Consider the following 19,842-nt stretch of genomic DNA (forward strand, 5'->3'; position numbering starts at 1 on the left):
ATTTTCTTAAAGATAGTCACCCTAAATTTATAAGATTTAGACCCTGTGGATTTTGGATTCACCCACGGTCTGTACTTTAAGTTTCCACTCTGTGGTTGGTTGATTGACTTAGTAACTGATTGTTGGTCTCTTCCTGGGCCCTGGGCCCCGCTTGAGGGACATATAGATTATTCCCAATTATTCATGATGATAAACAACATCGGGGGTAAACATCCTTGTAACTAAAGCTTTGTGGACATCCTTAATTATTTCCTTCAAAGAAACTCCTGAGCTTAGAATTGCTGGGTCAGAGAGGAGGGAGGTTTTAAGGTGTTTTCTATGCATTTCCAAAGTACCAGGGATGCTAAAGTGTGTACTTTAGAGAACTGCATTAACTTATTTGGTCATTGGGGTTTTGGAATAATTTTTCCAAAGGGCTGCTCCAGTGCAAAGGACCAAAGCAGCCTACACGATGGGGACTTAAAAAAGATCACACATAGTCAAAATGGGTGAGGGAGGTAAGTGATAGACATGAAAAGGAAAAGTAATATATGGAAACTATGGAAGGAAAAGAAGGCAAATGTTAATTAAGCCTTGTGTCTGGTGTCTTTCTCCGTGAGAGGAAATTGCTCTTTAGATTCTTAATTAGATATTAGTGGTTTAATAAGTTTGCTTCATGCTAATTAAACACCTTCTTACAGGTGAAAAGATTTGTTGTACGTAAGGTAAGGGAGGGAGAAGAATGCTGGAGGAGCAGGGATGGAGCTCAGGCACGAAGGGCAGCGGGGGCATGTCGCAAACGTGCACGTGCTTGGTCAGGGCCCTCTCTCCAAGCGTTTGGCTTGAGTGGTCCCTCTGTTGCCATGCTCTAGGCAGTGTGTGTTGTCCCTGTGGTCGGGTGGACCAGAATATCCTGGGCAGTGTTACAGATGTTATGAGTATCAGTTCGGATTCAAACATGCACATGATTCAGTTTCCTCCTTTACAGTGACACCCAGAGAGTGTGTGCTTGCCTAGGCACAGCTTCCTCTCCTGTACCTCCCACCCTCCTCACCCCTGGGTCTTCTTGCATCCTTTGAACAAGAGCAGTAGGTGCCGGGGACACGAACAAAGCCGATTTCTGTCCCCTTAGACGTGGATCGGTTCCTCAGCTGCAGGGCAGACAACTGTAACACCCTGTGATATAAATAAATGCCACCGGCTGGCATCCAGCCCCCAGAATGGGTTTCCTTCACACCCCTCTTCTCCTCCTCTCTGCCCCAGACACCCTGGAGTCTGGGGCGGTTGGGTGCACTGGCTTCCTTTCTGGTGACGTGCTTCCTGCCCCATCTCCTGGCTGTGCTCGGGCACAGAGCAAGTGCTTAAAACGGAAGATGTGCTCGGCTTTTTGCTTTGTTAAGGTTGTCAGAGCATCATTCACTGAGGAATAGCAGGCAGTTCAGAGCCAAGGAGAACGGAACATCCTCACTTTGCATTAAGGTTGAGAATTAAAAGAACAAGCTAGACGGCTTTGCCATAGTGCCAATACAGTTGCTACTAGCCAGATATATTGCTATTTAAAGCAAAATGAATGCCAACCACATAAAATTAAGAATTCAGTTCCTTGGTCGTACTAGCCACATTTCAAGTGTTTAATAGCCACACGTGACCAGAGGCTACTGTTTGGGATAGCACACAGAACATCTTCATCATCATAGAAAGTTCTGGATGATACTGGTTTAGAGCAATGACTGAAGTCTTAAAGGAATAGGCAAAGATCAAAAGGCCACATGAGAAAAAGAAAAATCAATCCTTGGTATATCTGAGTATTAGAACTGAATCAGAGGTGCTTAACTCTAAAATTTAGAGTGGGCTACCAGTCGTAATAAAAATAAATAATAAATAAATAAATAAATTTTAGCGTGGGCAGCCGGAGAGGCTGAATTCTTTTTTCATTCATCAAACGTTGGAGTGCCTGCTCTGTGCTCAGGAGTAGGGATTCAAGAATGAAAAATCCACTCAGTCTGATGGGTGAGAAGATCATGGGATTCTAGTCTTGCATCTCAGGCAAAATATGAGATATGGCTCCGATGGGGGAGACGCTTATCCTTGGGCAGGCACAGGTGTTCAAGGGGCAGAGTAGAGACCCCTGTGGAGGTAAAACCTTTAGAAGGGAGACCTTGTAGATCATGGGACTTGCTGCCCCCCAGATCTTTGTGAGGAGAGACCAAAAAGTGGCATGAAAGCTGCCTTCTCATAACCGCTGGGGTGGACGTTTTTGCTGAGTTCTTTTGCCCCGTGCTGGCGCTCAGGCAGGGGTGTATTCTCTACTTCCCCATCTTGATTTTCTGGAAGTGGCATTTTCAGATCTCGTTCCTGGTTCTCCCTGGAGCTGCAGAGCCTGCTTTCTCAAGCTCTCAGGAAGGGACAGCACGTGCATGAGGCCCAAGTTCTAAGGAGACCCAGAAAGCCTCTCCTGGGGTTTCTGAGGAATCAGTCTGAAGATCTGGAGACACGGGTGAGGCTGCTGTTTCCTGAGCTAGTGCTGAACTCTGGCTGGGGCAGAGACAGCTTTGCTGCCCAGGGGACAACCTTCCAGGGCAAGAAGACAGATTCTTTTCAGCCAGTTACTCACAGCCCTGAGTGTGAGGGTGTGAAGGGCCGGGTTCCAGCCAGTTCTGATTCCCCAGTGACCTGCTGCTGGTCAGGAAACAGTCTCTTTCTGATAACTCCTACTGTGACTTGTCTGGGGAAAATGTTTTCACACTTATTAAAAGAAGCCATGGTGTTCTCAAAAATCATGTGCTTTCTGGGGAGTAGCATGTTAGAAATTCAAATGAATGATTCTATCAGGTAGTATTTGCTGGGCATCTATACGAGGTCAAATGTTTTCACAGGGACAATAGTTTTTAATTGAATCTTTGAGACAACCTGGTGAGTGGTTTTCATTTTGCCAGCCAGAAAACTGCGGCTTACAGATTTACACATGTTGCCCAAGGCCCACCCAGCCTCAGTGGTCAATGCACATTGACTGGGGGCTTGAGTCACTTAGCGTCCTCTGGGAAGCAGATGCTAAGGCAACGATAGGAATTACTGGTGAGGGGACAGGGGTGGGTAAGGCCTGTGAAAGAACAAGGGGGAGGAAACAGGACTGGGCAGGGAGAGCCTCAGACTGCGGTGCAGATCTGATCACAGTCACTGGCTGTGGCTGCCCTGGCCGCAGCTTGTTTGCCGTGGCCATACTGAAGGGGCTGCATCTGGAGGCTGTCAGCTGACTGTGCACTTGCAGCTGAACTCCATGAGGTGACACACCTCCATGGCTGCCCTGGAGCCCATCACGTGTGAGTGGCTGTGCTAGGAAGGTGTGAGACAGGCCCCTCAGCCTGCATTTGTAGGTGGGATCATCTGTGCCTTTGCTCATCCCACGATGTCAGCACAGCGAGTATTAACATTCTGGACCATTAGAATTGGCCCCGATGCAGATTCCAGGACAGTCTCGCTGCCAGCTGATCTCAGAAAAGTGGCAGGTGAGGGATGGAGGAGGAAGACCATCTCACCTTAACATTGAGCCATGGAGCAGTTGGATGAGCTCTCAACTACACCTCATCCCAGGTGCCTCGTGAACATGAATCCTTAAACCAAGCAGATTTGGTGACTAACCAAAGCAGAATAAAGTGTTTTCGCATAACCTTCCTTTTTTTTTTTTTTTTTTTTTTGCCAGAGGAAGCCTTAGGAAGCGAAAGCGAATCCAAGATTGGGAAAAATCTAGAATCTTTGAAACCACAGGCTCACTTGGTCCCTAATTTCTGTTTTTTTTTTTTTTTTTTTTTTTGGGAAAAACAAAAAGGACTTCTGTTGTGAATTTAAATTCATAGCAGCAGCAACAGTAGCTCAGCACTAGATTATTGAGTACTTAGACACATCGAGTACTATTCTACATGCCTTATGTGTGTTAGCTCATTTAATGTTCCCTGCAATCATTTCAGCTCACTTTCATTTTAGCCCCAATCACTAAGGGGAAAGTCAAGGCATGGAAGCCCAAGGGACACGGCAAGAGAGTGGCAGAGCTAGGACTTGTGATGTCGCCTCTCTAGAGTCTGAGCGTCTCTCTCTTGAGGTTCTGTCCTGCCTGCTCTGCACATTTTGGAATTGCAGTGGTGGTGGCTTCCCCGGAACACCTTTTGGGGAGGCTAATTCATGCCCCACTGGCTACCTATGGTGGGAACTGGGGTTCTGCCCAGAGATGCTTGATCACTGAGTAAACAGGGATCCGATGATTCTGCCAGGGGCTTTTGTTAAGTCCGTCTCATGTTACGATGGAAGTGTCCTAGGAAAGATGGAGCATTCTGGAATATTCCAATGACTAGTGGCTGGTGTTAGGATTCACCCCTGGATCTGTAACATTGTTAAACCTACACAGAGTCAGACTTTCCACACCAGTGGCCAACAATATGTGAGCAAGGATTATTCGAGTCTCCCCAAATCTGAATATAAAAACATGAAACCGATTTCCATCTTGTCTCATCCCTTGGTATGTTTAAGCTCAGGTGGCCTCTCCCACCCCTTCCTGACTGTCTAGTGTTAAAACGCTGCAGTGTGCACAGATCCCAGAGCAAAGTTGGCCTTGTGCAAAAGGCAGGATGGCAGAGAGTCTCGGTGCCCCTTTTCCACCCGGGCAGATCCTAGAGAGTGTCTTGTATAGAGGGTGCATGTTCCAGACTTGGGGGTGGGGTTCTTCCTGGCTCTGCCTTCGTTGTGGTCTGATGCCCCAGCAGCAATCAAATCTGTGGTTTCTGGGCTGTAAAAGGGGGCCTGCCAAGAGGGTGGGCTTCAGTGTCAGGCCTGCCTCCAACCTGACATAGCCCCCATTAGGAGCTGTGTGATCTTGGCAAGTTACTTCGGCTGTTCGAGCTGCGTTCCTGCCTCTATAAAAGAGTGATGAGGGTTGCTTCATGTTTTGGGGGCATTAAATGAGATGATGTCTGCAAAGTCTGAAACACGACAAGCAGCTCATAGTAAACCCCTGATAAATACTAGTAATTTCTATTGTTACTCTGATCTGACTTTTGAAACTATTGGTTTTCTTTATCCTGACTTTAGATGCTAAGTAAGAGTTTGCTTTCAATGCATTTGTTGATTCATTCATTCATCAAAATTTGAGTGTCAGTACTCAATACAGAAATGAATGAGATAGTCTCACATAAGACACACTCTTCATTACATGTGGTCTCTAAACTTATGGTCACATTCTATACACATTTGCATTTTTGTGTATCATTTACATACTGTATGCTTCCCAAATGGGTCTCAAATGGCTGCTTTAATAGGAGACTCCAAATCCTAGAGTTTTGTATGCCTCTTCTTTCTCTATTAGCAAGTGGGAGGCCACTCTGTTATGGGGTGCACTGGCCCCCATCCTAGGCTCCAGATAAGTCTAGGAAGTAGGTTTACAGTTCCAAGGTAACGTGGTGGTAAAAGTTTTAGGAAAAAATATAATAAGCAAATGTAAAAGTATTGACCTGTTTTTCTTGGAGATGAAAATTATTATGAGGAATCAAGAGGAAGACGTCAAGGCTTTTACTCAGATCTCCCAGAGGTCTGTAACTTGCTCTGTCTCTTGGATTTTAATGTTTACTTGATGCCCTCAGGTGGGGAAGGACAATGTAGGTCCTTTGGCCATGCTTCTTTCTCTAGCAGCCTCTTCTCAGTGCATCTGCCAAGACTCGAGCCCCTGGCCAGGGCCTGTGAGGCCCCTTCACTCCCTGACAAGGCAAGCAGGGGGCTGATGCCTCTCCAAGGGGCGACCCTGCCTGTACCTCTGCTCTTCCCAGCTGGGCATGGTGCTCCACCTGTTTCATTCTCTGAATCAGCACTTTCTGGGATGGATTGTACCCCTCTCCCTCCTTATACTCCAGCCTAGGGTTCCCAGAGGAAAAATAATTGTTGCCAGCCTTTTCTGAGTACTTACTCTGTGCTCACAGTCACCCTGATGCAGTGGGGCTGCTGCTACAGAGGCTTAGAAGCCATGTCCAAGGTTACCCAGCAAGTAGATTGCAGAATTGTGATTTGAACCCAGCTGGGCTTGTCGTGATGCTTCTCTGATTATTCTCAGAGTCAGCTCTACTGCCCTCCTGTCCCTCATCTCATCAAGCCCCTGTCCAAGGTATCAGGCTCCTAAAGAGGAAGAAAAAGTGCCCCGATGCTTCTTCTAGGAGTACTTCTGTCTACTCCTGGCCTTGGCAGATGAAAGATCCTACTCCATTCTCGAAAGTCGGGCCATCTTGGGTGCGTGCCGCTCCCCCACCCCCAACTCTTTGTCATTTCCTTTTGTGCCTCCTTGCTGCCCTGGCAGAGGGACTCTGCATTTGCTATCTTTGTTTCAGAGTTAAAAGAGAGCTTAGGGACTTGCCCTCCTCTCATGCAGCTGGAGTGGGGCCCGGCAGACCCTTCAGGGTGTTTTGACCACCCTACCCTGCCTTTCTCATGCCCTTGGACCCTGTGGTCCTGGTTGGCAATGAGATTCCTTTGTGGGAAAGCAAGGCGATCAGGTAGGTAGAGGAGCAGTAGCAACAGTTCTCAGCTGTAGAGTTGGGTAATTCGGTTGGACCCAGGAGCAATCGGTGGGCGATGGAGGTACCACGGCCTAGTTCTCTTCGGGGGCGGCATGCCCTGGCTGGATGGTGTATCTGTTTTCCATTACTGTAGTATTGCTGCATGACAAACATTCTCCGTGGCTTACACCAATCACCATTTATTAGCTCATGATTCTGTGGTTGGCCGTTTAGGCTGCGTTCAGCTGGGTGGTTCTTTTCTCAGCTGGGCGCATCCGTTGTCAGCTTCTGGGTTGGCTTGGTCTACGATAGCTTCAGCTGGGATGGTGCGTCTCTGCTCCACGTGTCTTTTCATCCTCCAGCCTGGGCTTGTGGACATCACAGGGAAGGGCGCCGAGAGCAATCAGAAGTGTGCTTAGTCTCTTGACGCTTAGGCTGGGACGTCAAACCACGCTCCTTCTGTTGGCCAATGCAAGTTATAGCACCAGCGCACATTCAGGAGGATGGGAAACAGACTCCATTTCTTCATGGAAGAAGCTGCAAAGTCACATTGAAAAGGGCATGGACGCAGGGAGGGAGGAGAATTGTGGCTACTTTTGCAGTCGATTACTAGTGGTAACAATGTCCTAGCCATTCCTGGATTTCTGCAGTCTCAAATGACGATCTGAATAAATTTCTGCCTGGCACACCTGGAAAGGGCCTGAAGTTCTAAGGATCCGTAAACTCCCGGGGGTGCTGCCAAGAGGTGGAACTGGAATGAATTGGGTGCCAAGGTTTTTGGCCCAGCATGCTAACGTTTCTTTGAGCACCATGCTAGGTGCTTTATGAACATTATCTTGTTTACACCTTACGAGAGCCCTTATTAGGTACATTTTTATTCCTTCTATTTTACAGAGGAAGAAAACTGAGGCTCAGAGTGGTTAAGCAACTTGTCTGAGGTCACACAGTGGTAGAGGCAGAATTTAAACCCTATGACCCCTGTGCTTCACACACTTCACCCTGGTAACTTGCCTTTGAAGCTCAGAATTCAGGTGGTGCTACTGGTTTAAAACACTGAAAAGCAGTATTCATTGCTTAACAATCTGCAGCCTCAGATTCCCCAAATGTGAAAAGAGGTGCCTCTGAGGGCTTTCGGGTGCCTCACTTTCAGTTGGCCCCAGGGGGTCTCCTCCCTCTGGGAGCGAGTGGTCCCATAGGTCAGAGGTGGCTTTCCCTCTGCTCAAGTCTCGGCTACTCTTTGCCCACTGGGGATTGTGGAGCGATGCCTGGGGTTTCCGCGTTGTGCGGTGAACACACAGCGGTTGGATTCCACTCCTGTAACTGACACGTGGGTCCTTGGAGAAGCTTTGGCTTTGGGATCAAATGCATGAAAGCAAACCTAATGGGTTTAAGGTTTTGAATCCCCAGTTGCTGTCTGGGATCTGGCTGTAATTTCCCCCGAGGCAGCACTCCTGTGGCATTTGTGGCAAGGGAGGGAGCCTTTGAGACACCCGGGGGAGGCAGCTGTGGCTCAGCCCGGCTCTGCCACTTTCTCTCCAGGGAATTGACCTGCATTTTGCCCTCAGGATGTGAGGGATGGGTTCAGAACCAGATGGGTGGCTGGACTGGAGCCTTTGTAGCCAGCTTGACCACACACAGGCCAAGCAGGGAAGTGGCCGTGTTGGAAAAGCAGAGGGCATATAAACTGCCACCATAGGAAATTTGGGGGGACTGGAAAGAGCATGCCCTTGGACACTGACGCCTTGGGTTGGGATCTGGCACTGCCACTTACCAGGGGTGTAAAATGCACACAAGAAGCTGCCTGACAGGGCTGCCTTGAGCAAGAAGTCAGACAACCCCTGAACATAGCTGGTGCTGGCAGGTGAGCAGATGGCCCCACATTTCCAAATAGGTGTGTGAACCGCTGGTCCAGAGAGGCAAACCTCTGGGCAACACCACACCAGCAATGTAAATGTTCTCGAAAAGCAAGAATGTGGTGGAAACTCAGCCTGACGAGGAGAAAGCCACCTTTCTGTTCCAAACCCCAGTCTGTCCTTCCGCACGACAGTGCTTCACGTCAGTGTTCTGGCCTGGGAGCCACCTGTGGAGCCTCAGGGGGGCTGCTTTCAGGCAGGTCACACATGTGACCCGAGGGGCCACTTGGTACCTGTTGGTTCCCTTTTCCTTCTGGCTGATGAATAGGAGAGTGAGCACTGCATTCAACTGCCAGGGTATGTGGTATCTTACCACACTGTGGGCAAGTCCCATGACCTCCTCTGGCCCCATCTCCATCTGTAAAATGAGGATAACATTAGTGCCTGTAGGGTCGCTGTGAAGATTCAGTGTGATTCTACTCACTCCAAGTGCCCAATACATGCTGGTTGTCCTTGTAATTAGAACTCTAGAGTTCATGCGGGGACTCAAATGTCTTAGAGGTTTGAGTGTTTCTTTCACTGGGGATGGGATAGGAGAGCCTTGCTTCTCAAGGGTCATCTGTTAATATAGGCTCCAAGTGAACATGATTACTTGTAATCTGTGGGTGCTTACATGCTCGTTTTAGATTGTAAATCACCTGAAGAGTTTGTTAAAGTGTACATTCTAATTCAGTGGGCTGGGGATACAGCCTGAGATTCTACATTTCCATCAAGCTCCCAGGTTGTTCTCCATGCTGCTGGTGTGAGGACCACACCTAAAGTAGCAAGCAAAAGTCAGAATCAGCCTGATGATTCATTGATGGGCGCCTGTTGGGGGCAAGAGTCGGGCGACACTCAGGTCCTTTTATATGGCAACTGTACAGAGGAAAGAAACATCTTACTGTCTTGTCAAGAATGCCAGGGAAGATTTGGGGGGATGTTGGAAGTATCCGGGATGTCTCTTTATAACTCAGAGAATAATGAGAAAAAGCAGATGGCATCTCTTCAGTGGCTTGTCCTGAACTCTGGGCCATTACACGCTCTCTATCTCTTGGGATCAGCCTGGCAAACAGCCAGCTGAACTAACTACAGAGAAGACAAGCTCATCGGCTGGCCTGCAGCAGCAGCAGTCTTGCTGGCTGGCGGCCTAGGTAAAGAGCAGCACCAGGCGACGGAGGAAGCCATGATGCTCTGTAAACACAGAGATACAAGCCCGTTCTCCACCATGTCACCCCTGTGAGCGGCATGCACACGTGTGCACGCACAAGCCCCCTTATCTCTTGCTTCATTTCCCATTGCACAGGATTTGGGAAAAACTTTCTCATCTGATCAGCTGATTAAGGGTTTGAACCAGAGGGTTCCTATCAGAGCTTGATCAGCCATTGTTGTTGGAGCCATTGAGTACCTTGGGCTGGGAAGGAAAAAGTAATTCAGCAGGTCCTTTCTCCACTTTAGATTTTGATATAAATTTTGCCCCTCTCAGTCGCAGTGCTGGTCTGGGAGAAGCAGTGCCTGGGATTCGTGCTCTCCAGGGTCCCTTCCTGCTTGGATAACCTGTGAATCTGGATCTGTAAATTTGGAGCAGTGGCACTTTCTGAAATGTCCAGGGTTCCAGTGCTATTTTGGGGGCTGCACGAGAGAAACAGCTTGCTGTTGTATGTGGTGAATTCTCCCCTTTGTTTAATGTCTGTAATTCTTACAAAATGAATTGCAAGTGGCATTTATTCACTGTGCTAACGTAAATTCGGAGTCGGAGGGAATTTTTAGACCCAGCCCTGTCCCACTGGGGTTGAGTGGAGGAGGCACTGTAGGTTGCCCGGCTCCTACAGGCCAACAATTAAAGGCGGTGGATAGTCCAGCTGTTTAGCGATGTCAAACGGCTAATTCTTCTCACCTGTGGAAACATAGCTGGCATTATGGAGAGCAACCCTTGGCTTGCCCCAGTGGCGCTAAAGCTCAGCCTCAGGGGCAAGGGTGGGGAAATCGATCCCTTCACGTGCTTTTCTCCTCACCGGAGTTTCATTTTGTGTGTCAGCATGCATTGGAGTTAGAGCCGCCAAGAGCTGGCCAAACTGGCCTTGTGTGAGTGACGGAGGCGCTGTGGTCCGTTTGGGAAAGTGCTTGCTGTGAGTTCCGAAGGTCGTGGGTTCCAGCCCTGCCTCTGCATGGAGTTCACAGCTGTGGCCCCCCAGGGCGAGGCAGGAGGACCACGAGCTGCCCAGTGAGCACCTGGGAGGGCAGCTTCCCAGGGCGTTGCTGAGAGACCACGGGGCAGCTTCGGGGCCCTCACTATTGGGGGCCTGGCTGCTCTCACACCCCAGCAGGGTGTGATTGATACCTCACAGAATCAAATGCAGACTCTGCAGGACTGACCCTGAAGGAAATTCTCCAGTAAGAGGTGGATCTCCCTAGCTCCTTGTGTTCTCAGAGATCCTGCACCTTCTGAGTGTTGAGGAACTGGGCTTAGGGACAGTGGCCATTAGGATGGGACCCATATGCCTCCCTGTGAACCTGATAACATGCTTCTGAGCCATGTTAGTGTGAGTGTCCCTTGTGATATCTGCCAGCCTTTATTAAAGGCCCATCTGAAGGTCTCCGAATAGATATCCACCCCTTTGCTGAGCCAGAGTGTTGGTGGGGGAGCAGCGTCACTCTGAGGCCAGGGTAGGGGTGAAGGGTCAGTGTCTAAGATCCCAGGATGAAGATGGCTTCAGGACAAAGTGAGGGGAGTCTGAGTCCTCTTTCCATATCCTTACGGAGACTGTCTGGGTCGTTCTAACCTCTACTAGATGCCTTCTTTATGGGTGCCTAATAGATAATGCTTCCTATTCCCAGGTAAGTGGAAATAATGTGCCTAATACTTTTTGAGGTGAATCGTATCCCCTTCCCAGGCTCTAGAGAGATGGAACAGCTCATGTTCTCATTGAGCAGCAGCTTGGGATGTTCTACTCTTTGAACATCAGTGTGAATTTTGTTTAAAGTCTCTTTGTACAAGTCTTTTTCCAAACAGCTCGTAGCTCAGCACAAGCCGTGCCTGACTGGTGCTGTTTAGTATTCTTTTCTATAGCTCTTCGGTTGACCGCTTTCCGGAAACAATGCATAAAACCGTAGGTCAGGGTTGTTTTTGTAACATCTGGAAGGGAACTCTCTGCTGGTCCTTCCGTGCTCTGCTCCCATACAGGTCCAAATGTATCTTTTCTGTCTTCTCAGGGTGTCTTGCTCTTTCCCTCCAGTGGGGAAGGGCCCCTGCTGGGGGTGGCCCATCCCCAAGGCAGCTTTCCAGTTCACGATGAAGGTTGTAGAGCTTCGTTCTTGCCCCTGTTTTTTATGCGAACAATTCTGTTTCTGGTTTGTGTTGGGATAGAGGTTGTTTATAATTCTATACTAACCCCTCTTTCCTATCTCCCCGCAAATGAACGTGTTGTGGGGGGAGGAAAAAGGACACAGAAAAAAAATGGCGTCCTTACATTTCTCATTTTTCGTTCACTTATTTCTACTGAAGTCTAACACACATCCAGAAAAGTGCCCATATCCTATATACAATTTAATGAATCATCACAACTTTGTGTGAACGCTGGTCAAGTCGAAAAATAGAACATCATACGCACCTACAGAAAGCCACCTCTCCTTAGTGTCAACCCCCTTTGCTGCTCCACTGAGGTAACCATCACAGTCCAATTTCAGCCGCTCTGAACTTTGGATAAATGGAATCAGATAGTGAATATGCTGTTGTCCCTGACGTTTTTTGCTCAGTGTTCCAGTTGCGAGATTTATCCATGTGATTGCAGTTGAACAGTGCTCATCGATTTTCATTGCTGTGTAGAATTCTATTGTATTTGTGTACCACAATTTGCTTCTCCATTCTAGCATTGATAGTCCTTTGGGTTTCTTCATTTTGGGCCATTACATATTCAGCTGTGATCATTTTTGCGCCCATCTCTTGGTAGGCCTATGCGGGCATTTCTGGTGAGTATGTTCCTAGAAATGGAATCGTTGAAACGATTGCGTTGTATGCCAACATGTCTGTAATGGTTTACACTCCCACCCACAGTGTGTGAGGATTCCAGTGGCTCCACATCCTTGCCAGCATTTGGCATTTTTAGTCTTTTTGGTTTTAGCTTTCTAGTAGATATGGAGTGATATCTCATTTGGATTTCTCTGATAACTAACGTAATTAAGTCCTTTTTCATAAGTTTGTTGGCCATTTGGTTATCGTCTTTTGTCAAGTATCTGTTCAAGTCTTTGGCCCATTCTATTGGATAGCTGCATTTTCCTCATTGATTTCTAGGCATTTTCTTTATAAATTCTGGCTAAGAATCCTTTGTTGACTGTATGTGTTCTCAACCAAACTTAAGCTTTAAATGCGCCTGAAGAAAATCCAATGGGCTCGCTGTAGGAGGTGCCCCTGCCTGGCCCACTGGCCCAGAATGATGCTGGGGTCTGGTTTCCGGCAGGCATTCAGCCTGCCTATGGCCGGACAAAGATTTAACCGTTGACCTCCTCTTTCCTGCTGCTGGCTCATGACCGAATGCCCTTTCTTCTTGATGTGCAGGGTCCTCGTGGGTGCACCAAAGGCAGATTCCAAATACAGCACTTCAGTGAAGTCCCCTGGGGCTGTGTTCAAGTGCCGCGTTCACACCAACCCTGACCGGAGATGCACCGAACTGGACATGGCTCGAGGTGGGTGAACATCACCATCAAGGTGGAAATGCATTCTTCACGCTCATACTTTTCCTTTTTTTCTTCTCGGGGTGGCCTGATCATTCATCCAGTCCATCCATCTGTCCATCCTTCCTTCCATCCATCACATATTGAGTACCTATTACTTGCTAAGCACTGGGATACACTGGTGAACAAAACAAAGACCCTGCCATCCTGGGCCTTACAAATTAGTGGGTGAAAGAGACATCAGAACGAATGATTGAAGAAGACTAGGGGGGAGGGGAGTACTTGATCTGTTCTAATTGAAAAGATGCACAGTAGTTAGCTGGGCAGGTACGGGAGGCAGAACCTCCAAGTGGAGGGAAGTGTGTACCATTTTAAAGCACAGAGCGAGGTCACTGTAGCTGGAGTGGTGGGCAGGAGGGAGCGGAAGTGGAGGGAGTGGGCAGAGGGGTTGAGGATGGATCCCACAGGGCCCAGCAGGCTGGGGTAGGGTGTTTGGATATTATTCTATGAAGGGAGAGGCCATTAGAATCAGTTTTAGATTTTATATGTTAAGTAATGAAAGATGATCAGTGGAAGTTTTGAAAAACTCACTTTGGTCTAGTGGAAAATACATCGTCTTTGGAACCAGATCGGTGGGCCTGGGTTCAGAACCTTGTTCTGCCAGTTCCTAGTTGGGGCCTATTAGGAATGTCTCATAGCCTCTCTGGCCTCAGTTTCCTCAGCGGTAGGACTAAGATACCTACCTCACTGAGTATTACCTTGAGAAGGTTAAGTGAGATAGTAGAAGTGAACATTCAGAATTGTGCTTGGCACATAATAGGCACTCAGTTAGTATGAACTATTTTATTATAACGATTCAACTCCTTACTCTCTCCAAAGTCGTTTCCCATCAAGAGCTGCTAATTATTTTTTTAAACAAAACATTGTCATGATTTTCTTTAGCAGAAATGTCCATGGCATTCTCTAGTGCTACTCAAAATGGCTGGTTGGCGGACTGTTTATTATTGGTGCATAACAAATTAAGGAGCTTCAGAACATAAACCAATGCACCGCTTCCTTCATCATGGATGTCTTGCTATGAAAAAAAAATTGGCTTGAGTAAACAGCGTACGTAGTGAAAAAAAATTGGCTTGAGTAAACAGCGTACGTAGTGAAAAAAAATTGGCTTGAGTAAACAGCTTACGTAGTAATGGAGTTGATTTTACACTTTGTTGCAAGTTTTGTATTTCCTCCCCAGCTGGTAACAAAATTTGCCTGTAGAAAACCCTTTCAAAATCAGCCAGCAGGTTATCTTTTTTCAACCTATGGCTGTCTTTTCTCTTTTTCATCTAGGGAAGAATCGGGGCATGTCCTGTGGCAAGACCTGCCGAGAAGACCGGGATGATGAGTGGATGGGGGTGAGCCTTGCCCGGCAGCCCAAGGCTGATGGCCGAATTTTGGTAAGGCCTCATGCGAGTGTATGTGGAGGGGGTGGCACGCAAAATGAATGACTTCGATCTCTTAGGAAAGCCGGAGGGCATGGTGCCGAGGGCACGGCTTTGAGGTCGCCTGTTCTGGACTACTGCTTGGACAAATCATTAACTTTTTTATTTTCTTCATCTGTCAAATGTTAATGTCTGTCACAGGGTAGCTGAGATGTGGTTACTGAAACAGAACAAATAAAATGTATAGGAAAAGGGCTTTGTAAATCTTGTTCATTACACAAATATTTCTGTTTGTGTCTTCTTAAGTTGTATAATTTATATAAAACATACTGATCTTAAGATTACAATTTGGCTTTTGACAATTGTACACACATGTGTAACCACTCCCCATCGAGATATCAACTGTTTGTCATTCCAAAAAGTTCTTTCATATTCTTTTCTAGTAACAACTCCTACCCTGAGTCAACCGCTATTATGAATTGTGGTACCATGGGTTACTTTTGCTTTTTCTAGACCTTCATATAAATGGAATCCCATAGTATGTGCTCTTTTGTGTAAGGCCTCTTTCATTCACAGTCATACTTTTGAGATCAATCCATGTCGTGTGTATCAGTAATCCATTCCTCTTTATGCCTGCATGGTATTATATTTTAAGAAATACATGTTATTTTTTAAAGTCATTTTTTGGCTCCCAAAACGCATATGTTGAATTCAACCCATTAGGTTCTTTGAGGGAGATGCACATAAAAAAGAAGTCTTTGCCCAGAGACTTGAGCTGCATCAACCAAAAGGGTAGCCACCAGTTAAAATTTACATCAATCTAAATTAAAAATTCAGTTCTTCAGGCACATTCGCCACATCTTGATCAGTGGCCACATGTGGCTAGTGGCTACTGCGTTGGACAGCACACAGAACATTTCCATCACTGCAGAAAGTTTTATTGGTTTCAACCGAAAAAGAGTTTCTAACTGTGTCAGAGGTTTTGTTTTGTCCATTTTTTCCTTTCTCTTTTACACTTTTCTATTGAGATGCAACACTAACATCTTAATATGCACAACTTCAAGTGAACAGCTTGGTGAATTTGTCATATATACACACTCATGCAACCCCATTGCCAACACCCCAGAATGTTCCCTTGTGTCCCTCCCCTCTGAGGTGACCAGTATCCTCACTTCATAGGCCTTTTCTTGCCATTGGTGTTTTTCTGGAAGCTGCATAAGATCAAGAAGGGAAAATAATACTAGCTGCCATTTATTGAGGCCACATGCTGTAAGGCTGGGGGTATTACGTATGTTTTATCCCAGGGGAAACAGAGTTTCCTGAAAGAATCTAGGCAAGATGTTTCTGTCCCTTCTCTGAGGAGCCCACTTTTGTGTTCTCTATGAAAGAGGCTGTTCATCTGAATTCTGCCTTAGCACAAATTAAGCATCTTCCCCTTGTCAGCCCCTTGTGGGGATGAAGGGAGCAGCTGGATGCTATCACCAGTGTCATGGGGCCTCCCTGCTGGAAACCACTGTAGGTCCTGTTCAGGGTCCCCAACCCTGTTGTTTGTCTTGGTCTAATCACTGTTGCAGGCTGCCCTGGACCCTCTCCAAGCCTCTACATTCCTCCAGACAGTGGCCTGACCCTGACTGGACAACTCGGCCCCAGGAGGGCCTGAATGCCTGTCTATCCTCCTATGGAGACGGGGGAAGAAGCCGATCCATTTAAAATCAGGGCAGCCTGAGGTCGAGATTCAGGACAGGGGAGGCGGTGTCCTGATGGCAGCACAACACACGATGCTCCAGAGAGCTGGGGGTCTACAGCCAGAGGTTGCTCCAGTGAAACGATTTCCTCTCCCCACGGAAGGATAACCTCTATGGGGCTGAGAGGTTGTTTCCAGGGGGTTCTGCATTACTGAAGTCAGTATCAGGAAGGGGCCATCTCTGGGACATGAACGGCAGGGGACGACTTAGCAAAGGAAGCCGTGAAGGCAGAGCTGGGGCATTTGTGGTAATGGTGCTGTGATAATCCCACTGTAATTCGTTGCATGCAGAGCTATTTTTTCTCATGTTTTACGCAGTCACTATGCCATCCATTCAGTAAGTGGGGGGTGCTGGAGGAAGAGAGGGGTGTCCAACAGCCTCCATTTTCCCCATGGCTTTTTAAAAATTGTCAAAACAACAACATAAAATTTACCATCGTTACCCATTTTTAAGTGTACTGTGCAGCGGTGTCACCTGTAGGCACATTGTTGGATAACAGAGCTCTAGAACGTTCATCTTGCAAAACAAACTCTATGCCCATTTACCAAGTCCCCGTTCCTCTGTCCCCCAGCCACTGGCGACTGCTAATCTCTTTCTTTTTGTAAGAGTTCGACTACTTTAGATACCTCATATAAGTGGAATCATGTAGTATTGTCTTTTTGTGACTGGCTTATTTCACTTAGCATAGTGTCCCCAAGGTTCATTTATAGCGTAGCATATAACAAGATTTCCTGCTCTTTTAGGGCTGAATAATATTTCAATGTATGTATATTCCACATTTTCTTGATCTATTTGTCCACTGATGGACACTCGGGTTGCTTCCACATCTTAACTATTGTGAGTAATGCTGATATGAACATATGTACGCAAATATCTCAGAATTCAGTATTCTGTTTTTCATTCTACTGTGTACACAGAAGTAGGATTGCTAAATACTTTGAAGAACTACCATGCTGTTTCCCACAGTGGCTTTATCATTTTACATTCCCACCAACGGTGCACGAAAAGATTCAGTTTCTTCACATCATCCTCATCACTTACTTTCTATTTTTTTTAATAGTAGCCCTCTTAATGAGTGTGAGATGATATCTCATTGTGGCTTTGATTTGCATTTCCCTAATGATTAGTGATATCGGGCATCTTTTCATGTGCTCGTTGACCATTTGTACACCTTCTTTGGAGAAATATCTGTTCGAGTCCTTTGCCTATTTTTACATTGGATTGTTTGGTTTTTGTTGTTGAGTTTTTCTTGCGTCTTTGTACGCATGCAGTCTTGCTAGATAAGACTTGTCCTAAGTCCCCTCTGTTCCCACACTCCTCTGTCCTCCCTGATTTAGACTCTGCATCCTCCATGAAACCTACCATTGGTGACAGCGCTGTCTGGAACAAGCTTAGCATTTTTCGTGTTATTAGAAACTCAGCATTATGTGGGTACCTTATATGTATAATTTATTTTGGATGTATGTTTCCTTTTTTTTTTTTTTTTTTTATGGAAGCCACTTTTTTTTTTTTTTTTTTTATGGAAGCCACTAGGAAACGGAGACCAAATCGATCTTTCTCACTCAGTTCCTGGTGAAGATCTCTCTAAAGAGTGGTGTTTAAAAGTGCATTTGGATAATACAGGGGCAGAGAGCATCAACGTTAAAACTAAGAGAAACCAAATCGGTTACCATCTCTTTTCGGTGGCTGATTCTAAGTGGTCGATAGAAGCATGAGGCAAAATGTTGTGAAATAATGTTGTGAAATGCCCCTTAGAAGAGGTAGGTGACAACAAGATACAAGGAGTGGTGACCTGGTCATAGTTACATTTTGGAGGTCTCATTTCCATTTGCTTTTTAATGTCTCAGTTCTACCTGTCAGCTTCCTTGGAGGCAAGTATTTATCTTAAAAATGTAAAGATAGGTTTTTATTCAAACGCATTTTGAGAACTCAGAAGGTACCTGGGGAGTGGGCATGAGACCCGTATCCCCAAGGAACATAATATTGGATTCTAAGATTGGGTTTGAAGAGGAAGAGCTGAGGTGGCTTTTTTTTTTTTCTTCTTTTTTTTGAAAGTGGTACCTGGTGCTGATTTCAAAGTAAAGAACAGATGAGGAATTTGAAAGCTGTGATAGGGAGTCAAGTGTCTTAATGAAAAATGGCATTTTCTGGCCGATGGACCTAGCAACCAACTCTGGAAAGACCCAGGACATTGGGCTGGGCTGTAGGCTGACTTTGGCTTAGTATCTGCCAGTCTCGGCTCATAGGTGTTGTGGTACCTTCTAGTTTTTCCCCAGGGAACAGATGATACCCGGAGTGAATGCAGCATGGGGATGGGAGGCGAGCAAGCCCCTCCCTTCTCACCACTCATCCTGCATCTCCAGTGTGCAGACGGTAGTTTAAGAAACGGGAAAAATCACTTTTTGCTATAACCACCCGACAACCCCAGCATAGGCACTGACTCGGGAGGGCAATTCAAAATGTTTAAGTCTGGTTTCCGCTTTGTATTAGTCTCCACGGGCTCAGATAACAAATAGGGCAAGTGTCTAGATTATGTCTGGGTGGAGGCAGTGCTATCTGGCTCCATCTCTTCGCTGTTTGCTTTCCCAGCATCAGGGCAGTCCCTATCTGTTCTCTGTGTCTCATCTGTCCATTTTTTTCAAAACCACAGGGTACATTTTTGCATTTACTTCAGTTACTTGGTTTCTTGATTTTTCTTTTTTAGTGAACTTTTTCTTGAGCTCTAACACATGCAGGAAAGTACACAAGTGATCTGTGTACACCTTGGTGAATTTTCATTTGGTGGACATTCTCAATGACTTTTCCAGCATCCCAGAAGCTCCATTCCTGTGCCTCTGAGGCCCCTTCTTCTTCCCTTGGAGGGGTAGATGTCTTTGGGGGAGGATTTGTGGCATCAGTGGCCCCGGGGTGGACCTAAGGGCCTGGTTAAAGCTCTGGCCATCTGTGTATGACAAATACATGTGTACCAGGGTGGGAGTGGGGACTTATGTGCCTTTGTGGCTGAGACATTTGGAGAAGCCCAGTACCTCCACCCCTTCCTAGGATGTGCTGTTTCTGTACCACAAAAAGCCCTTTGAAATAAATTGCTCATTTTCTCCTTTTTATTCTTTGGGGAGGAAAAAAACAATCCTTATAACTTGAAATAGGTTCAATCCTAAGATTTGGGGTGGCGCTAGTACCTCCTCCCCCCTTTTATGATTATTTGCAATCTGAGTTTGATCAAGTCTTGCTATTTCCAGAGAATGATCTTTTTCCTGTTCTTCCCTCTCTGCTCCCTTCCTCCCTCACAGCAGAGCTCATTTGGAGAGATTGATGGGGTTATTAATGCTTTGGAGACAGCCCTTAGGAATTTTTTTTTTTTTAATGTAGGGGTCAGGCTGACATGCGTGTGTGTATATATAATGATAATCAGGGCTAAACGGTCTTTTTATAATTCACAGAGACTTTTCCTTGTTTTCCTACATGCATATTGCCTTTGACACTTTGATCTCTGACCTCACAGAATGCCTTAATTTTAGTTTAGTTTACTGTGAAACACAATATTTGGATCTCCTAGGGATCTTCTAAGATCATTCCTTAAACAGTTTATGGCACTAAAAAAAAA

The 19,842-nt window shown here is 46.4% G+C and overlaps 1 protein-coding gene across 1 annotated transcript in view; it reads left to right on the plus strand.

Annotated features, from left to right (window-relative positions):
• The first annotated feature begins 11,219 nt into the window (after window positions 1-11,219).
• The window catches only part of ITGA9 (integrin subunit alpha 9), a 281,374-nt gene continuing 272,751 nt past the window's right edge, over window positions 11,220-19,842 (plus strand). The window contains exons 1-3 of the mRNA XM_023525395.1: window positions 11,220-11,236; window positions 12,954-13,081; window positions 14,402-14,508. Coding sequence (XP_023381163.1) covers window positions 11,220-11,236; window positions 12,954-13,081; window positions 14,402-14,508 — 252 coding nt within the window. The remainder of the gene's footprint in view (window positions 11,237-12,953; window positions 13,082-14,401; window positions 14,509-19,842) is intronic.

This window comes from Pteropus vampyrus, unplaced genomic scaffold, assembly GCF_000151845.1.
Source record: "Pteropus vampyrus isolate Shadow unplaced genomic scaffold, Pvam_2.0 Scaffold1, whole genome shotgun sequence".
In the NCBI taxonomy this organism is placed as follows: Eukaryota; Metazoa; Chordata; class Mammalia; order Chiroptera; family Pteropodidae; genus Pteropus; species Pteropus vampyrus.